At 50.6% G+C, this 26,724-nt stretch overlaps 1 protein-coding gene across 1 annotated transcript in view; it reads left to right on the plus strand.

Moving 5' to 3' along the window:
- The window catches only part of ADAMTS9 (ADAM metallopeptidase with thrombospondin type 1 motif 9), a 166,388-nt gene that overhangs the window by 131,800 nt on the left and 7,864 nt on the right, over window positions 1-26,724 (plus strand). Inside the window, exons 31-38 of the mRNA XM_059663055.1 lie at window positions 12,431-12,604; window positions 15,633-15,827; window positions 17,440-17,572; window positions 17,994-18,088; window positions 18,190-18,284; window positions 18,370-18,503; window positions 20,019-20,110; window positions 24,054-24,158. Of these exons, the coding sequence (XP_059519038.1) occupies window positions 12,431-12,604; window positions 15,633-15,827; window positions 17,440-17,572; window positions 17,994-18,088; window positions 18,190-18,284; window positions 18,370-18,503; window positions 20,019-20,110; window positions 24,054-24,158 (1,023 nt within the window). The remainder of the gene's footprint in view (window positions 1-12,430; window positions 12,605-15,632; window positions 15,828-17,439; window positions 17,573-17,993; window positions 18,089-18,189; window positions 18,285-18,369; window positions 18,504-20,018; window positions 20,111-24,053; window positions 24,159-26,724) is intronic.

Raw genomic sequence — 26,724 nt, forward strand, 5'->3', positions numbered from 1 at the left:
TTTTTTCCAGTTTTATTGAGATATATTTGGCATATAATATTGTATTCATTTTCAGTGAAAACATAATGATTTGATATATGTGTATATTACAGTATAATTACAACAGTAAGTTTAGTTATTAAAAATAGCTATATTATAGTTAATGTCATCACCTCACATACTTATACATTATTTTTCTTGTGATCAGAAGTTTTAAGACTCTCTTAGCAAATTTTAAATATGTGATAAGATATTTTAACTATAGTTACCAAGCTGTACATTACATACCCAGGACTTAGTTACCTTTTTTTGTGATTGATTTTTAAAGAGATAGAGAGGCAAACGTTGATTTCTTGTTCCACTTATTAATGCATTCATTGGTTGACCAGGGATCAAACCCACAGCCTTAGCATTTTAGGATGACACTCTAACCAACTGAGCTCCCCAGCAGGGCTCGAGTTTGTACCTTTCAACCAGCTTCACTCATTCACCCATTCCCCCGCCAACCCCCCACCCCACCACCTCTGCCAATCACCTATCTATTCTCTATATTCATGTTTGGGTTTTTTTAAAGATTCCACATATAAGTGCGGTCATACGGTATTTGTCTTTCTCTGTCTGATTTATATCACTCTAATGCCCTCAAGGTTCATCCATGTTGTCACAGATGGTAGGATTTCCTTCCTTTTCATGGCCGAATTATATATTCCATTGTGTGTGTGTGTATGTATGTGTGTGTGTGTGTGTGTATGTGTGATATATATATATATATATATATATATATATATATATATATATATATTCTTTATCCATTAATCTGTTAATGGACACTTAGGTGATTTCTTGGCTATTATAAATAATGCAATGGACATGGGGGTGCATATATTTTTCTGAGTTGGTGATTTTATTTCCTTAGGATAAATACCCAGAAGTGGAATTGCTGGGTCAGGTGATGGCTCTGTTTTTAATTTGTTGGGGAACCTCCATACTGTTTTCCTTAGTGGCTACACCAATTCACGCATGAGGGTTCCCTTTTCTCCACATCCCTGCCAACACTTGTTATTTCTTGTCTTATTGATGATAGCCATGCTAACAGGTGTGAGGTGACATCTCATTGTGGTTTTGATTTACATTTCCCTGATGCTTAGTGATGTCGACCACCTTTTCATATGTCTGTTGGCCATTTGTTTGTCTTCTTTTGAGAAATGTCTATTCAGGTCCTTTGCTCATTTTCAGTTTAATATAGTCCTACTTATTTAGTTTTGCTTTTGTTGCCTTTGGTTTTGGTGTCAATCCAAAAAATCATTGCCAAGACTAATGCCAAGAAACTGACTCATTGTGTTTTCTCCTGGGAGTTTTATGATTTCAGGTGTTATGTTTAAGTCTTTAATCCATTTTAATTGATTTTTGTGTAAGGGATAAGATAGGAGTCCAGTTTCATTCTTTTGCATGTAGCTATCCGGTTTCCCAGCACCATTATTGCACAGACTGTTCTTTCCCTTTTGTATAGGTTTGGCTCCTTTGTCTAAATTAACTGATTATATATATATTTCTGGGTTCTCTATTCTATTCCATTGATCTGTGCCTTTTTTTATGCCAATGCCCTACTGTTTTGATTACTATAGGTTTGTAATATGGTTGGAATCAGGAAGTATGATGCCTTCAGCTTTGTTCTTCTTTCTCAAGATTGTTTTGGCAATCAGGGGGTCTTTCGTGGTTCAATTTCCATACAAATTTTATGATTTCTTTTTATTTTTGTGAAACATGCCTTCGTAATTTTTATAAGATCACATGGAATCTGTAGATTGCTTTGGGTAGTGTAGACATTTTAATAGTATTAATTCTTCCAGCCCATGAGCACAGAATATCTTTTCATTTATTCGTGTTTTCTTCAGAGTCTTACCGTTTTCAGCATACTGATCTTTCACCTCCTTGAATAAATTTATTATTAGTTGTTTTATTCTTTTGGATGCAATTTTAAATGGGGTTGTTTTTTTCAGAACTGCGGTGTTAACATGGCTGAGGATTGAGCCTTCCAGCCCTGTCCTCTCTCACTCGCCCTCCTGAGGGTTCCACTGTTTGCAATCATCTCTTTCCTGTGGACTCTTCTCACCTCCTCGCTCACCCCCTCGCTGCTACATTTTACCTGATACCTACTTGGGGCCGGCATGTGCCTTGGCTTTGCTCCCCTCATTGAGTGGCACCTTGATTTGATGCCAGTGAGCATGCTAAGGCGCAGCCTCAAGGTCCACAGAACGGGACGTGCTGGGTTCCCCCACCTCCCCTTACAGGAGTTTTCTTCGCATTAGCAGCCCCTGGCAACCAGCTCAGAGCTCTTGCTAGCTTTTTGCATGTGCATGTTCCCCTTTTGCTTCCCCATTGTGCACTATTAAAACTCGCCTATTTGTTGGTAAGATGCATTTCATGCAAGACACATAGCAAGTGGCACCCTCCTCTTTTTGAGAAGTAATCCAGGCATCCACCTTGAGAAGCACAAGTCCTGCATGTTTGCAATAGCATCATCATCATGTTTTATACAGCCACACATGCGCACTGCACACTCTGGGGGTGCTGTTCCCATAGGCTGCAAGGTCAGGGGCATGCCCTCAAGTTGTGTAGAGCAGAGGCCCTAAGACTGGTGATGCTTTAAAAGATCATGCATCTTATTGTTTATTAAGCTCTGGACCAAGCACTGTGTGCAAAACTTCATTTAACTTTTTCCATACTCTAATGTAGTCATTAACTTTTCATCATCACTTAAAGGTGAGGAAACCTGAGGCCTAGATGGGTTGATTCATCCAAGTTCGTGCATTTCCCAAGCAGTAAGGCTGGGGTTTGAGGCCCAGCGCCTGGCCTCTGGAGCGTATGCTCCGAATCTTTATATTCCACTGCCTTCCATGTACCATGTGAATCATTTCATTTCCCTCTCACGGGCTTGCCCAGCCTCTTACTGCCCCATTGGCATCAACGTAGAATTCCCTTTACTGGGAGACCACCTCCACCTGCTCCCAAAAATGAAATTCTTGGGTCAGTTGGTTGATGATCAGACCCACGCCTGTGATAGAGTGACTGGGGAGTCTTGATGTTGTTGGAGCACCTCAATGGGCCGCTTTGTTTATTGCGAGGCCTGTTGGCTGTGTGGGGAGGAAGAGCGTCAGTGTGCCTTCAGGATACCATAGGGGAGAGCCTGGACCTTCAGATCTGGGGCAAAGTAATAGGAGAACAGGAAAAATGACATCTGTGTCTCGTTTTGTTTATGCCCTCGATGCACCATGTTGTAAACAAAAGAGGATTCAATGCATGGCTCTGGGGAACTACGTCAGTCTCTAGGCTCCAGTTAGCCTATTGGCTAAGTGGAGACTATAGGCGGACGTGGTAGAAGGGTCCTACTGAGGATTAAGTGGGACTAAGTGAGGGGCTCACACAATCTAGGCCTTCCACACGCTGCTTCTCTTCAGCTGGTGGCCTCCACATTGCCATGCTGGGCTTTTAATGGTGCTGCCAGCTTTGGGGTAGATATTTGGCCTCTCAGTGATCAGTTTTACTCACTTTAGACCAGTGGTTCTCAACCTTCTGGCCCTTTAAATACAGTTCCTCACCCTAACTGGTTTGGCTCAGGGGATAGAGTGTCGGCCTGCGGACTGAAAGGTCCCAGGTTCGATTCCAGTCAAGGGCATGTACCATGGTTGCGGGCACATCCCCAGTTGGGGGTGTGCAGGAAGCAGCTGATCGATGTTTCTCTCTCATCGATGTTTCTAACTCTCTATCCCTCTCCCTTCCTCTATGTAAAAAATCAATAAAATATATTTTAAAATAAATAAATAAATACAGTTCCTCATGTTGTGACCCAACCATAAAATTATTTTTGTTGCTACTTCATAACTGTAATGTTGCTACTGTTATGAATCGTAATGTAAATATCTGATATGCACGATGGTCTTAGGTGACCCCTGTGAAACGGTCATTCCATCCCCAAAGGGGTTTCGACCCACAGGTTGAGAACCACTGCTTTATTTTTTTTTAATATATTTTATTGATTTTTTACAGAGCGGAAGGGAGAGAGACAGAGAGCTAGAAACATCGATGAGAGAGAAACATCGATCAGCTGCCTCCTGCACATGTCCCACTGGGGATGTGCCCGCAACCCAGGTACATGCCCTTGACCGGAATCGAACCTGGGACCCTTCAGTCCGCAGGCCGACGCTCTATCGACTGACCCAAACCGATGCTGGCGAGAACCACTGCTTTAGACTTACAATGCTCAGGAGGCTGTTTGAATTTGTAAAAAGGAACACAATACTTTTCAATTCCTTTGAAAATTACAACCACAAAGGATTTAGTTAGTAATAGTATTATAATCTGACCAATTTTTTCTTATAGCTTTCAGAGAACTTTCAGTCAAATTTGAACTGTGAGCACATGGGTTGTACATCTCCCAGCATTAAGGAATAAACCTCCCAGGACTTGCCAACTCCCTTTTTTCTTCTTTGCCTGGACTACCCTCTTTCCTACCTAGTAACTCAGGGTCTCAGCGAGGCTGCCCTGCTCCTTCCCTCGCTTCAGTCACCCTTGTTGTCCTTCAAGCCTCACACAGAGGTCACTTCCTCTCAGAAGCCTGTGCTGATCGCCCCTCCACACTCAGGACTGAGTCAGATGCCCTCCCCACAGCAGCCTGAAAGCACTCTGCTCCCGCAGTTAGCTCTCTGAAGTGTGGCCTGTTTTCCTTATCTATGTTATCAGCTATCTGGGGTCAGAGAGTTTACTCACCAGGGTTTTCCCCGGCATTTAGCACAGTACCTAGAGCATTGAAGGCACTTGTTGAATAATAAAATGAATGGAGGGACAAGAAGATGTTGGAAGGAAGGAATGAATTATAGAACAATGCCTGCTCATGGATGGCCTTTCTTCTTTAAATCTTTAGAATGTCTTTTAGAACAGGCAGGCAAATTCCTGTGTTCCTGTAAGCACAGCTGTTTTGTTTTCCTGTCATATTGCCATGGACAAGCTGTGCTCTGTGCTCGGGTATGTGTGGCCTTGCAAGCTGCCATCCCCCAGCTGTTTGGCCCAGGGCGGGGACTTGGAGTCTAAGAACTTTGATTGAGATCAGCTGTGGAGTGATTCCCAAGTTTATCTATTGCCTTAGACCAGAAAAGTTAGAAATGAGCAGCAGGTCCTTGGTCAGTGGTTACAAAGATTTCATCAAGTTTCCAATAGGGAGTGATCAGGTTTTCATGTGTGTACAAGGGCCGGATATTAGCTCTTTATTATTCATTCAACAAATATTTATCAAGCACCTGCAAAGTGCCAGGCACTAGGCACTAGGGATGCAGTAGAAATTACGGAAATGCCGTGGTGGAGTTGACAGAGAGAAAACAAGCAAACATGTTACATGAAGTTTTCAATTGTTAACAGTGCGATGGCCGGAAAGAAATGAGGCGGAGAGAGAGAGAGAGAAAGAGAGAGAGAGAGAATGAGAATGACAGGCCGGGCCTACGTCTCTAGGGTGGTCAGGGGGCGAAGGGCAAGCAGAGGTGATTCCTCTTCGAAGGAAGAGGGAGGGCAGAGCACAGGGCCTTTGTACAGAAAGGTGTAGCATCTCAGGAGAGGGGGTGGGGGGGGCAGACGCTATGAGGGTGGGCGCAGGAGGGACAGGTTTATGATGTGCCCTGAAGCCCAGGGCAAGGGTTTGGGTTTTCTCCAGAGCCTTGTAGGAGGTTGACGAGCCCCTCCTGACTGACCTCTGCCCACCTTGGGAGTCCCTATCACAGACTGAAGGCTATAGCAAGCCCAAGCTGCTCTAGTCACCCAGCCCCCTTTCCCCTTGATGTCATTCACCTCCAGCCTCAGGCACATGGAGTCCTTCCTGGGCCAGGGCCAGCTTCCCCTGGCCGCCCCTCCCCGCCTCCTGCACTCCTGCTTCCTGCCTGCCGTCCCCCAGCACCCCTCCAGCTGTGAGAGCCCGCCCTGTCCTCTGCCGTGGTCACAGATGCAGAGGACCTCATGGCTCCTTCCCCCTCACAGTCTGTTGTGAGCCCACATCTGCTTACACAGCCACATAAGGTGCCCGAAACGTGAATGCCAGGGCCACCAGTTTGCCTGTTGTCCTGACAGAGACCCGGGCAGGAAGCAGCCACCTGTGTCATAACCGAGACAGACGGGGGTAGGGTGTCAGGGCTGCACCTCCGCGCCCAGGACGGAATTGGGCCCATTGACGATATTGCCTGAGAGTATGAGTGACTTGAGAGCTATGAATGCCTCCACAGACTTGTGTCTGCCTTTTCCCCTGCAAATACACTATGTTGGGGTAAACGTGTCTGAAGTCCACGTTCCTGGCTTTAACATGAGCTTTGAGAGTAGAACCTCTTGGTCCTTTAAAGACGGCTTTTTCTTTTTTCACTTTAAAGGAATGTAGATAAACTGATGGTCAGCACTGCTCCATAGCACACAGGCCTCCATGCAGCACACAGAACACGTGCTGCTAAGCTGTCTGTTTGTCCTGGCTCACACTGTCTGGTGGGGGTCTGAGCCCACATTGTCTGGTGGGGGTCTGAGCCCACATTGTCTGGTGGGGGTCTGAGCCCTCACTGTCTGGTGGGGGTCTGTGCTCACACTGTCTGGTGGGGGTCTGAGCCCACATTGTCTGGTGGGGGTCTGTGCTCACACTGTCTGGTGGGGGTCTGAGCCCAGCCGTCGGGCAGGGTCTGTGCTCACACTGTCTGGCGGGGGTCTGAGCTCACACCGTCTGGTGGTGTCTGAGCCCACGCCGTCTGGCGGGGGTCTGTGCTCACACTGTCTGGCGGGGGTCTGAGCTCACACCGTCTGGTGGTGTCTGAGCCCACGCCGTCTGGCGGGGGTCTGTACTCACACTGTCTGGTGGGGGTCTGAGCCCATGCCGTCTGGTGGGGGTCTGTGCTCACACTGTCTGGCGAGGGTCTGAGCTCACACCGTCTGGTGGTGTCTGAGCCCACGCCGTCTGGCGGGGGTCTGTGCTCACACTGTCTGTTGGGGGTCTGAGCCCACACTGTCTGGCGGGGGTCTGTACTCACACTGTCTGGTGGGGGTCTGAGCCCACGCCGTCTGGCGGGGGTCTGTACTCACACTGTCTGGTGGGCGTCTGAGCCCATGCCGTCTTGTGGGGGTCTGAGCCCACACTGTCTGGCGGGGGTCTGTGCTCACACTGTCTGGTGGGGGTCTGAGCCCAGCCGTCTGGTGGGGGTCTGTGCTCACACTGTCTGGTGGGGGTCTGAGCCCACACTGTCTGGCGGGGGTCTGTGCTCACACTGTCTGGTGGGGGTCTGTGCTCACACTGTCTGGTGGGCGTCTGAGCCAACGCCATCTGGTGGGGGTCTGAGCTCACACTGTCTGGTGGTGGTCTGTGCTCACACTGTCTGGTGGGGGTCTGTGCTCACACTGTCTGGCGGGGGTCTGAGCCCACACTGTCTGGCGGGGGTCTGAGCCCACGCCGTCTGGTAGGGTCTGTGCTCACACTATCTGACAAGGATAGCGGGGCCCTGGGAGCGGGCGACCGACTCTGTCCTCCATAGAGAGATCAAGTGGAAAGCAGCTTGATTACAATCTTTAAAGAAAGACAGTTTCTACCCAATGTGTCAGATAACCCCTCTTAGACCTTTCCCCGTGGCCAACCTGCCTGGCTAAATAAAATCGTACTTTAACCATTTATTCTAGGTCTTGCCCTCAGATTTGGAAAGTTGCTCCCCCGTTTATTTCGGTGCAGTGAAAGGCACGCGGCCTGGGGGGCGGTGGCAGGCCCGGGGCAGCCCGCCACTGTGGCACGCCCTCTGCATCAGTGAGGCTGAGCGTCCGGGCGGCTGGTGCTGTGACTTAGGCACTCGGCGTACTTTATCCTAAAAGCTGTCATGAAATTTGAGGAAAGCTTTTGGAATTAAAATGAGGCTATTGGATCTTTCTAGCTGTTTTGCAGGACATTCTAGATCATTCTCCAGGAGAAAGAAGAGTTCATAAGTCAGAGGGGGAGTGGTGTTACCCAAGGCTGATGATCCAAAAGCACGGGCTGGGGGTGCTCTGACCACCCGCCTCAGCTCTGGTTCGGGTCCAGGCGCCAGCAGACAAGCTGGTGTGACTCCGGAGCGTCTGCAGACTCCTTCCAGAGCACGCACGTCTCACTTACTCCCCTTCATTCTTCTAAAAGTTATACTCAATCATGGGCAAAAAGGGGGCCACACCCTAAACCTGACAGCTCAGGGGAGGGCCGCATGGTGGCCTCACAAACTCAGAGACCTACAGTAAGCACGGGGGTGGTCTGACATAAAACTTCCGAACCAAAAGCGAGGCATGGCCGGTAGTCACGTCCCAGGCCTGTAGCCTCCCTGACAAAGGTCACTCTTTACGTTAACTGAGCTGCGTTGTCTTTCTGCATCTGAGATAACAGAGCTTGGAATGTCAGCTTATCTCCTCTCCTGGACCAGGACCCGCAGGGCTCACCCTCGTTCCTGCAAGGCGGAGACCATAGAGCCACTCTCTGTGCGCTGGGATGAATTATGACCTATCCTGTACCCACCGTGTAAAAGAAGCATGTGTTTCTCCATTTTGCCTTTTCTCCATCCCCGAGACTTCCCGTCTTGCTTGCTGCCACCCCCCTAATCTACAGAGTGGGTTCATGTGGCGCTTCTTACGCCTCCCCCTCTGATTCTGATGAATGAAATAAGCTGCAGAACGGCCCTTCTCCAGAGCATTTTCTCCATCCATTGAGCTTTTGCTTCTTGGCAATTGTCAGTTTGGCTCAAAGAAACTCATTAATATTCTCTACAGGTTTAGACAGTTCTTACCTCGACACAAGGTAAGGTTTCCAACTCCCTTTTCCGCCATTGGCAAACGAGCTTTGATGGCAGTTACACATTCTTCAAAACCAAGAGAGAAACACTTACCTAGCAGAAGGGATTTAGAATCCCTGCTCTAAGCTGTTACTCATTGACACAAGGAAAGCCCTGCGGATTAGGGAAGGCATGGGGCCCGGGAGGCCCAGGGCAGGCCGCTGCTCAGCCTCATCCTCTGACCACCAAGTCCCGATTTCTAGGGAACTGCTTTTTCTGAGGGGAGTTAAGTATTTCTCCTGCCTATACCTACACATCACAGATTAACCACGTTTTTGTTTTGTTTTGTAACATTCGGTGGCTCCCTAACATATTTGGCATTTCTTAAATGAAGAAACAAAAACATTATTACTTCACAGTCATTCCCAGCACCCCCCAGCGGCACAGTAAACCCCAAAACCACCGAACCAGGACTGAGCCAGACCCCGGGCCCACCAGCCCCCGCACTGGTTGGAAGCGATTTGCTCCTCTGTGCTCATCTCATAGTAATTTTGATTCATATTTGTGCCCCAGAAAAATTACAAATAACTTTACATTCTAGACATTGAGGTTTTCTTCCAAGCAGCAGGAATAAATTTCGAGTTAAGTTTGCAAATGATAATGGGTTATCAGAACACACCATGTATCCCTTCTGCATCTTGAAGAGCAAAGCAGCTCACAGAAGACACGGGGCCCGGCATTTCTGCTCCCAGGAATGCAGCCAAAAGAATAGAAATCAGGTGTACATGCATGTCCAGAGCATCTAGTTACCCACAATGTTGTGCAATAATTACCCCTATTTATCCATCAACATTTGAACCAAACATGGTATATCCATGCATTGGACTATGATTCAGCCATAAACAGGATACATGCTTAACATGGAATAACCTTGAAAACATTATGCTAAATGAAAGAAGCCAGTCACCAAAGGACACATACTGGATAATTAGATTTATATGAAATACCCAGAATAGGCAAATCATAGAGCCAGAAAGCAGACTGGTGGTTGCCGTAGGGGAGGAGAGTGAGGGTGGGGAGGAGTGACTCAGGCTCAGGGTTTCCTTTTGGGGCAATAAAAATGTTTTGGATAGATAGGGTAATTATTGCACAACATTATGGGTAACTTAATGACATTGAATTGTACACTTTAAGATGGCTATGTTGTGCTTATTTTACCAGAGAGATGGGGCGGGGGGGGGGAGGGGCAGGGGAGAGAAGGAGAGAGAAAGAGGGAGAGAGACAAGAAGCATATCAGAAAAGAATTTCTTTATTTTAAATTGCATTTTTCAATTACAGTTTACATTCAATATTATTTTGTATTAGTTGCAGGTGTACAGCATAGTGGTTAGACCATCAGATACTCCACAAAATGTTCCCCTCAATATTTCCAGTACCCACCGGGCCCCACACATTGTTATTACAATATTGTTGACTGTATTCCCTGTGCTGGACTTTCTATCTCCGTGACTGTTTTGTACCAATTAGTACTTATTAATCCCTTCATCTTATTTGCCCAGTCGCCCAACTCTTCTCCCATCTGGCAACCATCAGTCTGTTCTCTGCATCTGTGAATCTGTTTCTATTTTGTTTGTTTATTTTGTTCTTTAGACCCCACATATAAGTCGAATCATATGGTATTTGTCTTTTTCTGACTGACATTTCACTAGGCATAATACCCTCTAGGTCTGTTCATGCTCTCAAGTGGTGAGGTTTCATTCTTTTTATGGCCAAGTAACATTCCATTGAATATATGTACCACCATGTTTTTATCCACTCGTCTGCTGACAGGCAGTTGGGTTTCTTCCGTATCTTGGCTACTGTAAATTACACTGCAATGAACATAAGGGTACATATGTCCTTTTGAATCGGTGTTTCAGGATTGTTAGGATATATTTCCAGGAATGGGATCACTGGGTCAAAAGGCAGTTCCATATTTAATTTTTTGAGGAAACTCCACACTGTTTTCTATAGTGACTGCACCAATCTGAATCCCCACCAACAGTGCATGAGGGTTCCCTTTGCTCCACATCCTTGCCAGCTGTTGTTGTTTGTGGATTTATTGATGGTAGCCATTCTGACAGGTGTGAGGTGGTATCTCATTGTGGCTTTAATTTGCATTTCTCCGATGATTAGTGACATTGAGCATCTTTTCATATGTCTATTAACCACCTGTATGTCCTCTTTGAAGAAGTGTCTATTCTTGTCCTTTGCCCATTTTTTAATTGGATTGCTTGTGTGTGTGTTGTTGTTGTTTTTTTTTCGGTTTTTTTTTGGTGTTGAGTTGTATAAATTCTTTATAAATTTTGAAGATTAACCCTTTATCAGTTGTGTCATTGGCAGATATCTCTTCCCAGTTAGTAATTGGTCTTTTCATTTTGTTGATGGTTTCCTTTGCTGGGAAAAAACTTCTTAGTTTGTTGTAATCCCATTTGTGTATTTTTTTCTTTTGTTTCCCTTGCCCAAGGAGATATATCAGAAAACATATTGCTAAGAGAAATGTCAGAGATTTTAGTGCCTATGTTTTCTGCTGGGGTTTTATGGTTTGGGGGTCTTAGGTTTAAGTTTTTAGTCCACTGGGAGTTTATTCTGGTGTAAGAAAGTGGTCTGGTTTCTCTTCTTTTGCATGTATCTGTCCATTTTTCTCAGGAAAGAATTTTGAGTGAAATTGGCTCCCAAACTCAAATGGACAGCATAGAGATAGGTCATCCCAGGACAACACATACCAGCTGCTCTGTTTCCTCGCTTGGTTCCTGGGAATACAGCGATCAGTCCCTCCTACCTCACAGAGAGATGTGTGACCTGGAGTAAATTATATGGGCTTCCTAGGTCCCCGTTTCTTGGTCTGAAAATGGAAATCATAGCACCTGCTCACTCACTCCCCAGCTCCCTCAGCCTGTCACGCCTGGCTTTGCTACTGAAATACACGTGCTCCTCTGGGAGAGCAGGGGCTGCACACCCTGTCCACTCTCAGTCACCCAGAACTGCCCCAGGGCCTGGCCCTGATTGGGAACATGGTGAATATTTGCTGAATGACCAGATGAGGTCACCTGGAGAAGAAATGGCGGTAGGGCCACAGAAGAGCCCTCCTCGAGCCCTGGAGGGGTCACTCGTGAGAAATGAAACTTGTCCTCCCTGCTGCCTGCAATGGGCCACCAGGACGAGAGGCTGGGACCCACAGAGAGCCATTTAGTCCTGGTTTTAGATGAAATGGGCCATGTGGACAGGTAATGACTTCCCTGACTTAAGAAGTATTCAGTCACCTCTTGAGTCAGGGAAGTGACTAAATAATAGTTTGAAAACCATTTGGCCACTGTTTTAAGAGCATTCCATATTCGAGCAGTGTAGGTATTCGAAGTAAACAGACCGTCAGGTCTTCACAGACCTGAAATTCATTATCCCCATCCCATTCCTGCTGCGGGCAGCCACACTTCGGCTGCTGTGGGTAACCCCTGCTCATCCCAGGGTCTCAGTCTCAAAGGGGTGCTAGCCAGGGAAACGAGCAATTGCAGCAAGCAGATCTCCTTCTATACACAGTAGGTAGCATATCACATATATGATAACAGGACATCACTGTTCCATGCCCTTGCACACCAGCCCCCTTTGCTTGTCTTCGGCAGTGCACCAGGACCTGCGGCGAAGGCACCAGGTACCGCAGGGTGCTGTGTGTGGATGAGGACAAAGGCGGCGAGGTGCACGGCGGGCACTGCGACCCCAGCAAGCGGCCTGCGGACCGTGAAAGCTGTAGTTTGCAGCCCTGCGAGTACATCTGGATCACAGGAGAGTGGTCAGAGGTGCGTCCTGGGGATTCAGTGGTCAGCAATGGCCTGAGGGAAACAGGGTGGTGAGGGCAGGGATGCCCCTGAGCACAGTTCTCAGACAAGTCCCTCTGCCTTTCCGGGCCAGGGCCCCCATGTGCATATTGGGGAAGGTGCATGAGATGGGGAGCTCCCCTCAAGTCTTGGTTCTGTGATTCACTTCAATGTCCTGCTGGTATGATTAGGGAGTCATTATAACAGAGGCTGCACCTTCAGAAGATGCCTGTCCGTGCGGAAGAGAGTTAAGTATAAGAAAGTGCCTTAGTGCCTGGGACGCAGCAGGGAGAGGTGGAGACTGCGGCACACTAGCACATGTGTGTTATGGGATGGCTCTCTCCCACTCGCGGAGGCTGTGCAGAAATGTGGGTCCAAACCTGATCTTTCAAGAGAGGACACAACCAGGGGTTTTGACTGAAGTCTCCTGATTTTAAAATGGGGACTCAAATTATTTGTTTGGAACATTGTGTGGGGCAAACCAAACACATTCCTGGGCCCGATGTGGGTTGCCCATTTTACAGCTCTGCTCACAGGAACAAAATAATTTCCCATAATATCCAAGGAATCTCAAGGGTCTGTGTTTCACTATCTCCTCCGGCAGACGCTGCCGACCTGGACACTTTTTATCGTTAATCCAACAACAGTAACAATAGCATGATTCTACTATTTTCCAACCTCACGATATTTCCAAACACTGACAGATCTATAGCATCAAAACCAGTTGTTGTTTGCCCTGAAGAATCTACAGATGTGACAGGGAAGGGCCTGGGTTCTGCAGACACGCTCACTGTCGGCCAGGGCTCTTCAGGTCTGCGTGTGTTGAATTGTTTCTATGAAAGTTGGTCCTAAAGTCTTTTCTAGCTCCGCCTCTCCATCCTCCTCCCTACTCCAGCGACTCTGCCTCCCTCCCAGGGGACATGGGGCAGAGTCTGGAGACACTGTTGCTTGTCCCACTGGGGAAGTGGAATGCCCCAGGCATCTGGTAGAGGCCAGGGGTGCTGCCAAACCTGCTGTTGTGCACGGCCACTCCCTGTCACCTCAGCCAGTCCGTGGTGTGTTGTTGTTATTCTGCTAGAAGAATGTGGTCTCTAAGTCTTGAGTCATTATTGCTATAGCTTTAGAACCTAATCTTAACCCCTAAAGGATAACATGAGGAGAAGATTTCCTTTTTTAAAAAGGTCTTCTACACGTCTGCAAATTCTCACATGTGTCATAGAGTGAAAAATCTGCAAATGTACAAGCAACGTTTAGAGGGCTGGAGACAGGACTTCACACAGGGCCGCAGGGCAGGGGCCCTGGGAGGGGGGGATGCCAAAGGATCGGGCCAGAATTCCCTCCATGGCTCTTGGGCTCCTCTCTGCGCTCGGCCTCCTGAACTTTGGGTGCCAGGGCCAGGTCAGAAAAGCAGGACTTCCCCCCCCCCCCCGCCCCAGGATGAGCCTACTCCCCCTCCGAGCTCTGCTCTGAAATGCATTCAGGAGCCAGAGGCAGGGTGTGTGCTTCCAGATCCTCTTCAGAGAAGCAGAGTCCTCCGGAGAAAACCCTGACCATATTTGGGCTCCGTTCCGTCAGCAGATGCCTGCCCGCCACTGTGCCCCCCCGTCTGTGGCCACGGGCTGCTCTGTGGGTGATTCTCAGGACTTGCCTTGGCAGACACTCAGCCCTGTTCGGATTCGCGTGCACTGAGGTCACCGCACGCAAGCGCTGGGTACACGCTAAACCCGCCGCTCGGACAGGGCAGCCCTCAGCCATCCGCCACACGTGAAACTCCCCAGACTGGCCTCACACTCCCGGGCTGGCGTCAGCGGGGTCTTCAGCATTTGAACAGCGGCTGCCAAAGAAGGAAGAACCGTAGGCAGCGCAACAAGCCCGGAGCCCGCGGGGAGGAGTGCCGGGCTGTGCGTGCCCGTGGCTGGGCCTGTGCCCTCCTGCCTCTGGCAGGTCTTCAAGGACAGCCTTCTCCCTGGAGGCGGTTCAGGGAGGAAAGCCACGTGGCTTAAAGCACAGCGCAGGGAGTGAGGAAGGAGCAGGGCAGTGGCTTTCAGAGGGAGCAGGGCTGTGGCTTTCAGAGGGAGCAGGGCTGTGGCTTTCAGAGGGAGCAGGGCTGTGGCTTTCAGAGGGCGTAAGATGACGCTTTGGTCCCTCAGCCCGAGAGGCAGCGCACACCAGCCGCTGCTGGACTGTCCCTGGCTCCCCCCGGGCCCCCTCGGAGAGCCTGTGGCCTCAGTCCTCACACCCCACCTGAACTCAGGTGACACCGTCACAAGGGACGGCCAGTTACTTGATGACTTCGACTAAAAATGTCATCAAAACGAAATTCTCTGCCATTCAGATTTATTTTTAAATAATACATGAAATACTTCGCCGGGGAGGTTGAACCACGTATAAAATTAATAACCAATTAGCTGTCCCATCACGGAGGGGGACACTAGTAAGATACTTGTTTCTTCTCCTTTTCTGCGCCTCTGGGTATTTTTAATGCGTGCTAATGACGGCAGACGGGCCCAATGCCTGCATGACAGACAGACAGACAGAGAAGCAGAAAGGCAACATTTTAGTCAATAATATGTAGCCAGGGAGAGAGAAGAGAGAAGGGAATTAGGTGGAGGTCAGATGGAGAAGCAAACCACATTGAGCAGGAAAGGAAGCCTGTCCCAGGGTCCCCCATTGGCTAAGCGCTCAGACTTGACACTCAGCCCAGATGGGCTCGGGCTCTCTCCATCCCGCTCGGTCAGGTCTCTGATGTGGTCACTGTAGGTTTGGGAAAGCCGGGGTGTGGGCTGTGGAGGCTGTAAATGAACCAATGACAGCTGGAGCTCCCCCACACCACGGCCCCTCTCCCCTTGAAATCGACAGAAGGTGCTTGAGGCACCCAGCCACCCCGTGGGGCAGTGGGAGCACAGATGCAGGAGGTGCCGGTCTCCTTGTGCTGGGGACGGCTGCAGAGCACAGGACGCTGCTGCACGGAGCCCTGCCCCAGCCTCTCCCTCAACCCCTCTCTCCTCAGTGCTCGGTGACCTGCGGGAAGGGCTACAAGCAAAGGCTGGTGTCCTGCAGCGAGATTTACACTGGGAAGGAGAACTATGAGTACGGCCACCAGACTGCCGCCAACTGCCCGGGCACGCAGCCCCCCAGCATCCACCCCTGCTACCTGAGGGAGTGCCCAGTCTCCGCCACCTGGAGAGTGGGCAACTGGGGCAGCGTAAGTAGATGGCTGCGTTATCCAGTCACAGTGTGGGATGGAGAACCCCACCGTCACACGGCCTGCCTGCCCTGCCCTGTCCTGTCACTCTCCTTCTAGGAGAGACCTGGTGAGAAGCAGCCGTGAGCACCTTGCAGTGGGCTTGCCGGGCGCTTAGGCCACTGCCCAGTCGAATGACCTTGGGCAAGGGCAGAACTTCCGGGTCTCAGTGGCCTCACCTGCGACATGGGTGGTTGTGAAGGAGAAAGGGTTAATACCAAAAAAGCACTTATGTCAGAGTGGCACATTTTAAGTTGCATACAGTTTCCACAATTGAAAATTTGCCGAAACCTGTTTGGCTCAGCGGATAGAGCGTCGGCCTGCGGACTGAAGGGTCCCCGGGTTCGATTCCGGTCAGGGGCATGTACCTGGGTTGCGGGCACATCCCCAGTGGGGGATGTGCAGGAGGCGGCTGATCAATGTTTCTCTCTCATCGATGTTTCTGACTCTCTATCTCTCTCCCTTCCTCTCTGTAAAAAATCAATAAAAATATATTTTTTAAAAAAAGAAAATTTAAAAGCACCTAGAACTTCATCACGTCGCTTTGTGGCTGAGCAGTCTGTGTGGTCTAGTCCTGCATCGGGAACTAGTCCTGTCCTGTAAGGAGTATAAGGGAGAATTTTTATTTTATTTTTTAAAATATATTTTTATGGACTTCAGAGAGGGAGAGAGAAACCTCAGTGATGAGAGAGAATCATTAATCGGCCACACACACACACACACACACACACACACACACACCCCTCCCCGGGGATTGAGCCTGCAGCCCGGGCATGTGCCCTGACTGGTTGGAACTGTGAGATCCTGGTTCATAGGTTGACACTCAACCACTGAGCCACACTGGCTGGGCCAAGGGAGAATATTTTAAACTGGAGCTGCCCTGGGAAATCACCACAGCCCCCAGCTCCCTGCAGTTCTGGGTTAACTCGCCTGGGCTGACATACCCTGATTGCTCAGGGTCGCAGTGATTGGGCAAAAGTCTAGGAGTGGATGGAAGTGGTCAGCATGTGAATCCTGGCTCCCCCAGGACCTGGAACAAATTCAACATGGGAGCCCTAATCTCTGCTCTGTACAGACAGAGTCATGGAATTACTACCTGAGGGTCACTGTGAGACCTAAGTGAGAATGTAAAATTGTATCTACACTAGAGGCCCAGTGCACGAAATTCGTGCATCAGGGGTGTCCCTCAGCCTGGCCTACACCCTCTCACAGTCCAGGAGCCCTCGCCAGCCATGAGCCCAGCTTCTGGCTGAGTGGTGCTTCCAGTGGGAGTGCGCTGACCACCAGAGGGCAGCTCCTGCATTGAGTGTCTGCTCCCTAGTGGTCAGTGGGTATCATAGCAACCAGTCATTCCACCGTTTGGTCAATTTGTATGTTAGCCTTTTATTATATAGGATCATATGCACACATGCATATGGAACTGTGTCGGTCGTGGGCATGCATAAACGTGTAGAAGTAAAACTTAGCGCAGGGACGAGACCATAGTATGTGCTCGATATGTCAGCTGTGTGTTTCAGAGGCAGAGGGTCTGCAGTGACGCGTGTGCACGGTGCTGACCCTGCTCTCCTTGCAGTGCTCCGTGTCCTGTGGCCTCGGGGTGCGGCACCGATCCGTGCAGTGCTTGACCAACGAGGACCAGCCCAGCCACCTCTGCCCCGTGGAGCTGAAGCCGGAAGAGAGGAAAACCTGCCATAATATCTACAACTGTAAGTCGGCAAGAGAAGCCGCCTCTCTGGAGCCTGAAAAACAGGGTTTTTTGTGTTTTGTTTTGTTTTTTTAATATATTTTCATTGATATCAGAGCAGAAGGAGAGGGAGAGAGAAATGGAAACATCCATGATCATTGATCGGCTGCCTCCTGCATGCCCCCGACTAGGGATCGAGCCCACAACCTGGGCATGTGCCCTTGACCAGAATCAAACCTGGGACCGTTCAGCCTGCAGGCCGACGCTCTATCCACTGAGCCAAACCGGCTAGGGCTGGAGAACAGGGTTTCCTGTTCACTTGCTTGCCTGCCCCTTCAGATAAATGCGATTTATTTTAAAGAAACTGTCCCCTTGGCTGAAGAGCCTGAGGAGACACGCCCACCGGGGGCGTCTCAGGCCATTTTGTGCCTCATCTTTTCCAGGCGAGTTACCCCACAGCTGCAGGGAGGTGCAGCATCTGAGCGGCGCCAGGGAAGACGGGGAGTATTTCCTGACAGTCCAGGGAAAGCTCCTGAAGGTGAGGCGGCAGTCCTCTTTCTAATGCATCCTGAGCGAGCGGCCGGCCCCTGGCACCCCATTCCTGAGCCGCCCCCCGGGGGGTTTCTGTCTGCCTTTCAGATCTTCTGTGCAGGGATGCAGTCCGACCACCCCAAGGAGTACCTGACCCTGGTGCGCGGGGACGCGGAGAACTTCTCCGAGGTGTACGGGCACAGGTAGGCGAGCTCGGCTCGGGAGCCCAGTCCTGCAGGCTCCTGGATGCCCCCCCGCACTCACCAGAACTTTCTCTCTGGCCTGCAGGCTGCACAACCCGACCGAATGCCCCTACAACGGGAGCCGGCGCGAGGACTGCCAGTGTCGGAAGGACTACACGGCGGCCGGCTTCTCCAGCTTCCAGAAGATCCGGATAGACCTGGCCAGCATGCAGATCATAAGTGAGCTCGGGGTGTCGTGTGGGAGTGTCCATCCATCCCCCACTCGGGAAGCCAGGCGGCTGGGCCAGGTGCCCAGGATGCCCAGAGGGACAAGATCCATGTCCTAGCCCCTGAGGGTGGGGTGCTCCCCTCTGTCCCCGCTGGGAAGGTGCCTGGCACAGCGGGGCCCTCAGACCTGTGATGACGAATGGATGGAGGGGATGGAGGCATGTTAAAGGGGTCCTTTGCAGTGGCGGAGTCAGCAGCACCCCCAAAAGTGACATCAGATGGAGGCCTTGAGGTCAAGCAGGGGGGAGCAGGCCCTGGGGACCTGTGTGGCCATGGCTCCCACACACAGGGTACGCACACACAGGCATAAAGCTAACTTCTTCTGATTGTTGATTCACACAAGATAAATGGAGCCACACAATTACCTTTTAAAACCGGCCTGCGCGTGGGCTGATTTTATACTCTGGCCAACACTGCATTTTTGTTTGGGACATTAATCATGGGAGTGGTTAATGGAACTCAAACAGCCAAACACGGTCCCCTGAATAGAGGAAAAAGAAGCGATGAATAATTAATTTTTCCTCATTAACAAGGTACCCATAGTATTGCACTTCTTTCCTCTTGAGGTGGATTGCACTTGATTGGTACCGAGATATTCCTAATTGCTTTTAGCTGGACCATTAGGGCTAACGGCAGGGTCTGCAGTTTCTCATTCAGACCCCCCCCCCACCCTAAGCTAAGGCCAGGGCTCCTGCCAGGGCCCCTTTCCTGCAGGACCCGGGTGAGGGGTCACTCAGATGTCCCTCCCACCACAATGTGGTAAGCTGCAGGAAGATTCCAGAAAGACAAGGCAGAAAGTTAACGAGCCGCCCTGACCTCCAGTTCCCCCAGTGGCCACTTTTGCAGGATCCCTGACCCCTTACAGGTCACAAGAGCTACAAGACAGTTAAAAACATGAGCCCATTGTTTTATGGGCTTTTTTAAAAAAAAAAACCTACAAGTTAGCCCCAAACTTGAGAAACTGCCATTAATATTTTCAAGATGTGGGTTCTCATTGCTCCACATTTTGGCAGTAACACAGTGCCTGGGCCACGGGAGGACAGAGGGAGCCTCGAGGAATGAGTCGCCGGGAACGCCTTCCTGACTTCCTTCCCTGGTCCCAAGGCCTCGGCGGGTGAACAGCAGGTTCACCACCCCTGTCGCTCTGTTTAAGCGAGGCAGTTCTCACATGACTTATACAGTCATCTCGACCCCTCGGGGGGCTTCCGTGCTGTGAGGAGACCGTCAGGGCTGATAAACCCCAGGGAGAGGCTCTCAGAGCCCCAACGAGGAACAAGCCAGAGCCCGTCTGGATGCATTTGCTCACTAATCGTACTGTGTGTGTTTTTTTTCCCTCTCCCACTCCCTCTTATTATTTCCTTACTGTTCTCATTCCCTTCTCTCTCCTTGTTAACATCGGTCCCTTCCCTGCCTCTTTCTCCCGCTGTCACCTCCCTTCCGCCTTTAACCCCTCTCTGAACTCCACAGCCACTGACTTACAGTTTGCGAGGACCAGCGAAGGGCATCCCGTGCCCTTTGCCACCGCTGGGGACTGCTACAGCGCCGCCAAGTGCCCGCAGGTATGTGCTGGGAGCCTGTCCCCGGGCCTGGCTCAGGGGATGTAGTCAGCACAGCTGTTCTGGTCCCTGCACCAGGAGCCCCTCAAATGCTCACAGCTTCTCATCTAGTCGCATCCCACTCCCGGGAGTGTTTCCTAAGGGAACGATCACAGCCACACGCCAAACCTCCACATTCAGCAAAATGCACCTCTTACAATGTAAGCATTTAGAAACAAGTTAGATGCAGGCTAGCAAACAGCTTGGTTAAGCAAATGATAATAAAATGAGTATGATAGAGTCAGTGACATGCTGGTAAATGTTTAATGCTGGCTCTCCAAAAAAGAAAAAAACAGCCCTGCTTTGTAGCATTTGCCGATTTCCGTGGTACAGATATCTCCCTCCCACCTGCACGACTGATTTCAAGCCATGGACATTATGTCGCTAAATGGAGAGCTGGGAAGAGAGGCAATCAGCTCTCACAGCCAGTGCAAGAGGCCTCCAACACACCCCTCTCCACCATTACAAACCCTGACTGTTACGTGATGTAGAGAAGCAGTCGCAGACCTCAGACGTGTAAAATGTGCCATGCTCGGACCGGAAGTGCACACATACCACCTCCCCCTGCATTGGCGCTTCGCAGCACCGCTGCCCGGCAGGCCTCCTGCCCATTCTCCCGTGCCACAGGGTTTAGCTCTCCTGCAACATCAGCCTGGCCGTCACCACCAGCCTTTGCAGGACAAACAAGAGCGAGGTGATTGGCAGGGGAACGTGGCCCCAGGTTTCCTTTGGTTCCCAGGAGGCCGGACTCTCCCCTCTGCCTGTGCACCTTGGAAGGCCTGGGCGGGGGGCTGGGGGATGCCTCTGGGATCCCAGGGTAGATGTTCACCAGCCACAGGGATGTCCAAAAACATCTGAATTGTCTTTTAAGAAGTGTTTTCTCAGCCCTGAGCTGTAGAATGCATTGCTAAACGTTTCAGAGGAGTGAAAAGGAAGCTCTCAGGGGAGAAGGAAAATAAACAGAGGACATGATGGTGAAAGGGGCCTTTTCTCCCTGACCCAGGCCTGGAAACGTTTGAAGTGCAGCTTCTTTAGAGCAGTTGGGGACTTCAAACACCCCCTGTATGGGCTGCATTTTAACAGCGAATAGACTGGCCCGCCCTGCCTTTGTCAGCTGTCCCAGGGGTCTCTCTTTTCTGTACGCGAAATAACTGGAGTGAATTCGCATTCATTTATTTTACTGATTTAGAGACAAATGAACGGATTGGTTTGCTAAATCCTGACGGTGAAGCAGTTGCTAAGTGAGCAAACCGGAAGCCAGGGAGAGGCTGATTTGTATTTTTCCCAGCCCATCCCTGGAACCATATTGGATACTTAACGAATTCTTCCCCTTTATTGAGCACCAGCGAGGTAGATGAACGCCGTGAGTTTTCGAATGGGTTTTAGGGAAAGGTCTGGAAAGCAGGGCTGTGCGAGCTGCTCGAGGACGGTTTACCCTCTGACCTGGCGGGTGCACAGAAGTCAAAGCGAGGTGCTCTGGCAGTCTGCTCCTCCTGCCTCATCCATCGCCGCCGCTTGGGGATTCACTTATCTTGGGGGGCGGTTCCCCAAGAGCCCTCACCTGAAGCTATGCCAGAATATGTATGTATTTTAAATCATAACCCAGTGGGTGCCACCTTGTCATTAACTTTTTGATGCTGGCATTCGTAGCCTCTATTGTTTACTAGGCTGTAGGCCCCGTGCTCAGCATTCATAAGTCAGCGTCGCATTGGACCCCCACAGCGTCCTATGAGAATACCCCCTGCTGACAGGGGGGACACAGCGTGTAGAAAGGCTGGGTGCCTGTCCAGACCCACGCAGCAGGTGCTCCATGGAGGCTGGGTTTGATCCCAGGTGTCGGAGTGCAAGTGGCAGCCCTGCTTGTCTGGCCGATCCTGTTTCCAGGCAGGATTTCTGCTGCGTTCACTCTCCTCCGAGCAGAGAGCAAACCCCGAGGCATATCCTTCGCAAAGCTCTCTGGGTCATCTAGTGTGTGCATGGCTCTTCACTACTGTTTCTCTTTTAAACCAGCAACAGAGGGAGTAGCTAAAATTCTCCTGCCCTTTCAACCCTGAAGATAGGCCTCGGGACAAGGATGCCCCTGATGAGGGTGAGATAGGACAGAGGTCTCTCTTTAGAGTTGGGACACTTGCTGCCAATCAAATCCCTGAACCAGAAAAGGAGGAGAGAGCCGGAGGGCATGTTCCATTCAGGTGTGTCACCTGCCCAGAGGGGCAGCTCAGACCCTGGATACCAGGTGTGGGGGTGCTGAGCAGATCAAGTCTACCTTCTGCAGTGCAGGTGGGATAGGCCGGTGCCTGGGAAGCAGGATGGAGAGGGAGAAATGAGAGGGGTCCCCGGGAACGGTGTGGTCTGGGTATGAGAGGGGCTGTGTACCAGTCCTGGGGCAGGGATGACAGAAGACAAGTGGCCTGGCGGGTAATCCAGCCGGCAGAAGCCAGTGTCTGAGCACCACAAGGGCGGCTTTGCCTTGGCATGGCCACTCAGGGACACTCAGATTGACCACCACCAACCCTAGGGGCTGTCACAGAATGATCCCAGGGCACATTTGAAGATTTCAGCTATGCTGCCAGATAACGAGTGACCTTCTAATCCCTCTTATTCACAGGTTAGATCAGATAACATTAATTTGTGAACCAGGAACCAGGAAGTTACTGAGCCTCATGCAGCCTGGACTTGGAAACCCCTGTCCGGGAAGCGAGCACCCCCATAGCGCTGCAGCTCAGCTTAGCTCGCTCACGGACCCCAGAAAACAGTACCATTACCTCCACTTGCAGACAGACAAGCCGAGAGCCCCAGGGGCTGAAAAAATGTGTCAGGGTCTCATTGCCCTAAAAAAGAGCTGAATTTACACTCAGGGCTGATGGGGGCCCCCAGCCTGCCCCTCCTTGTGTTAAGGCTTTTGACAAAGGACTGGGTGGTATGGCTCAGGAGAAAGCGTTCGCCCTGAGCCTGTCCGCGGTTCTCAACCTGTGGGTCGCGACCCCTTTGGGGGTCGAATGTCCCTTTCACAGGGGTCGCCTAAACACATCCTGCATATCGGATATTTACATTACGATTCATAACAGTAGCAACATTACAGTTACGAAGTAGCAACGAAAATAATTTTATGGTTGGGGGTCACCACAACATGAGGAACTGTATTAAAGGGTCGCGGCATTAGGAAGGTTGAGAACCACTGCTCTAGAAGAAACTATTTCAGGTGCCTCTGCGAAGCCATTTTTGAGAGAGGAAGGGGTCAGAGGCAGATGGGAAAAGCAAGAGAACAGCTCTCTGCACCGCCTCCTTAGGAAGAAACATGGAAACAGCTCAGGGCCATGTCTCCATAGGAACCCCAGTGGCCTGGAGGGGGGGGCGGGGCTCCCTGGGCCAGAGGGGTCCAGGGGCCGGGAGCAGGCCGCGCGCGCCCTCTGCTGGCCGCCCGGAGACCGCGCCGCTCCTTTGAAGTCCCGCCCTGCTGTGCTCAGTACCCAGTGCTCTGCGCGGGGAGCCCGAGCCCAGGAAGCTTTGGCAGCGAGATCTTGTTAGAAAAATTAGGTTGTGGCATTTTGTTCCCGAAGGAATCTGATAATTATGGGCAACATCGGGGTTGCTGCGTTAGCTGAGAGAGAAGACTTTGAAGTCAGGAAAATGGGGGTTGCCCTGCACCCTGAAGCCAAGCAGCTCTGCTGGGCCTCAGTTTCCCCATCTGCGAAGAAAACGCCTTCCCTAGAGCTCTCGCGATGATGGATGAGACGATGCTTGCAAAGTGTCTGGCCCAGACCTACTCCCCTCCCCCCAAAAAGAAAACCCTTCCTCATGAGTCACTGGTTATGAATTACCACCCGCCTCCTTTCCAAGCTCCCTTTGCGCGGCCTTTGCTTGGGACGTCACGTGAACTAACTCCTTCTCGTTGGCCGTTTTCCAGGGTCGTTTCAGCATCAACCTTTACGGAACAGGCCTCTCTTTAACCGAGTCCGCCAGATGGATCTCGCAGGGGAACTATGCCGTCTCCAACATTAAGAAGTCGCCGGTAAGGGCACCGCTGAGCCGAGGGCGGGCGTCGTGTCTCTCTCTTCCCTCTCCCCGCCCTTCCTACCCCTGCCCTCTGCGGTGTACGCATGTGCAGTCCCTTTCCACAAACCATTTTGCAAAGTGTCAGACAACTCAGGAAGTAAACCACAGGTGAGGAGAGTGTTGGTGAGCGTTCTCCGTGGCGATGTGAGCCGGGACTGCAGGTGGTAGTCGGTGCGGCCAGGAGGCTTGAGCAGGAAGAAGCCGCTGGGGAGTGTGAGCACCGGACGCCTTGCAATTAGCCCACATGAGAGACCCTTTTATGAACTTAGGGGAGAGGATGTTTAAGAAAAATCGAAATACAAACAGGGCTGGAAAAAAGGATAACTCGGGTGAAATTTGTGGAGAGTTGGGGAAACACGCGTGGGTTCTACAGTAGTCAGTTTTTCATGCTCTGAAACTGGTTCTCAACCTTGGCTGCACGTTAGAATCACCTGGGAATCCTTTTAAAATCCTGACTTCTGGGCCTCATCCTCCGGAAATTCTATTTCTTTGTTACTCATGTTGTGGCCCCACCCCATAACAAAGGAACAGAATTTCCGGAGGAGGAGGCCCAGAAATCAGGATTTTACAAAGATTCCCAGGGGATTCTAATGTGCAGCCAAGGTTGAGAACCACTGGTCTAAAACCTTGCGCCTTGAGGTGTGTCCCTGTGGCTGGAGCATGGGGATTGCCTGGGAGCTGGACGCCGCTTCCGGCCGCAGCCTCTGAGCCGGCATCTGCGCTGGAGGAAGTTGCCTGGTGGTGCATTAGCACCTACAGCTTGAGACGCCCTGACCCGGCCGGGTGTCCATTAGACTCACCTGGGAGAGCTTAACATGCACGTGCCCTGGCCCCGCTTGTCACGGGAGGGGCATCCCTGAAGCAGGGGTAGAATGTGAAGTTCCGGGGTGATTCTAATGTTCACTGCCCTGCCCAGCTCCCTCAGAAGCCCTGTGAGCCTGCGGCAGGAACCTGGCCCAGGGACAACTGCGGAACTTTCAGAGGACGGCCCATGGCCCCGGGCTGACCCCAGACATGATCCCGTCCCAAGGCCCCTCGGGACTGTGAGGAGGGGAGGGGGCAAGAGAACTGGGAATGGGGTGTTATTCCAAAGGAGGGCTGCCAGACAGAATACGGGAGGCCCAGTATTAGAATTACATTTTTAAATAAACAAGGAACCTTTTTTTTTGTATTATTACGTCTTAAACATCACAAGCGGCATATTTATTGTAAAAAGTATCTGTTGTTGATCTGAAATTCACCTCTGGTTGGGCATCCTGTATTTTTAGTTGCTAATCCTGTCAAATCAGAATATAAAGGAGCAGCTCAATCTCCTTCCCCTTGGGAAAGGCAGAATCAACCCTTTGTGACTAACCAGGAAAATCGGAGTTTCCCGGTTCCCTTGTTTTAAGCTGCCAGAGTTATATTTCTGTCTATGAAAAAAAACAAAAAACGGTCTCACTCCCTCTTGTCTCAGCCAATCAACTGCCTCTAAGTAGATTGATTGCTCATAAATCAATGATTGCACTAACGGGGATGGAGGGAGCTGAGAGTGGCACACACGTGCTTTGGGATGTGCCCTGCCCTCCAGGGCCTACATATTGTTATGTTTCAATGACCCAGAGGAACAAAAACCTAATTAACTGCCCAGAACATGGTCAGACATGAAACATCATTATGTAGGAAACCATCTATGTAAACTGTGTTACAAGTTTCAATTCTGTTTGGCAGCCAAAGTCAATATTGCAGTTTTAGTCACGAAACTGAAAATAATTACGGCCGGGAGCGCCACCTTGTGGAAACAATGATTACTACCGGACAAGATCCCCTGCTGCTCCCCCAGCTTTGGGCGTGGTGTCCCCTGTGCCGGAGGGAATGGGTTCCACAGTTGCCTGTCAGCATTTTCTTTTTAAATCTTGGTGTTTCACGACCGTTCTGAGAGCCTGAGCTCAAAATAACCGCCAGGACCTGTGGGGCATTCCTTATGCCTCCCCTGGAGCCAGACTGAGCCATTGCTCGCTGCAGGCAGCCCCTGGAGGCAGCCCCTGGAGGCAGCCCCTGGAAACCCCGCTCTTCTCACCTGATCCCAGGGATGCTCCATGGCAGGGGCCCTCAAACTACGGCCGGCCCACGGGCCACATGCAAATATAAATATTGTATTTGTTCCCATTTTGTTTTTTTACTTCAAAATAAGATATGTGCCGTGTGCATAGGAATTTGTTCATAGTTTTTTTTTAAACTATAGTCCTGCCCTCCAACGGTCTGAGGGACAGTGAACTGGCCCCCTGTTTAAAAAGTTTGAGGACACCTGCTCCATGGAAATAGGCCTCCGCAGCCAAAGGCACTTGGAAGAAAACTTGTATTTTCTTTCCTTCTTGAAGCATCACAGCAAGCATGGGGCACGAGAGGTGGGACTACAGTACACAAGGTGGAAATCTGTGACTTTATTCAAACTAGCGGTCCCCTACATCAGTGGTTCTCAGGCCCGAGCATGCGTCTGCACCACCTCCGGGGCTGGCTGGGGAGGCCCAAATGGACATTCC

This window comes from Myotis daubentonii, chromosome 14, assembly GCF_963259705.1.
Source record: "Myotis daubentonii chromosome 14, mMyoDau2.1, whole genome shotgun sequence".
In the NCBI taxonomy this organism is placed as follows: Eukaryota; Metazoa; Chordata; class Mammalia; order Chiroptera; family Vespertilionidae; genus Myotis; species Myotis daubentonii.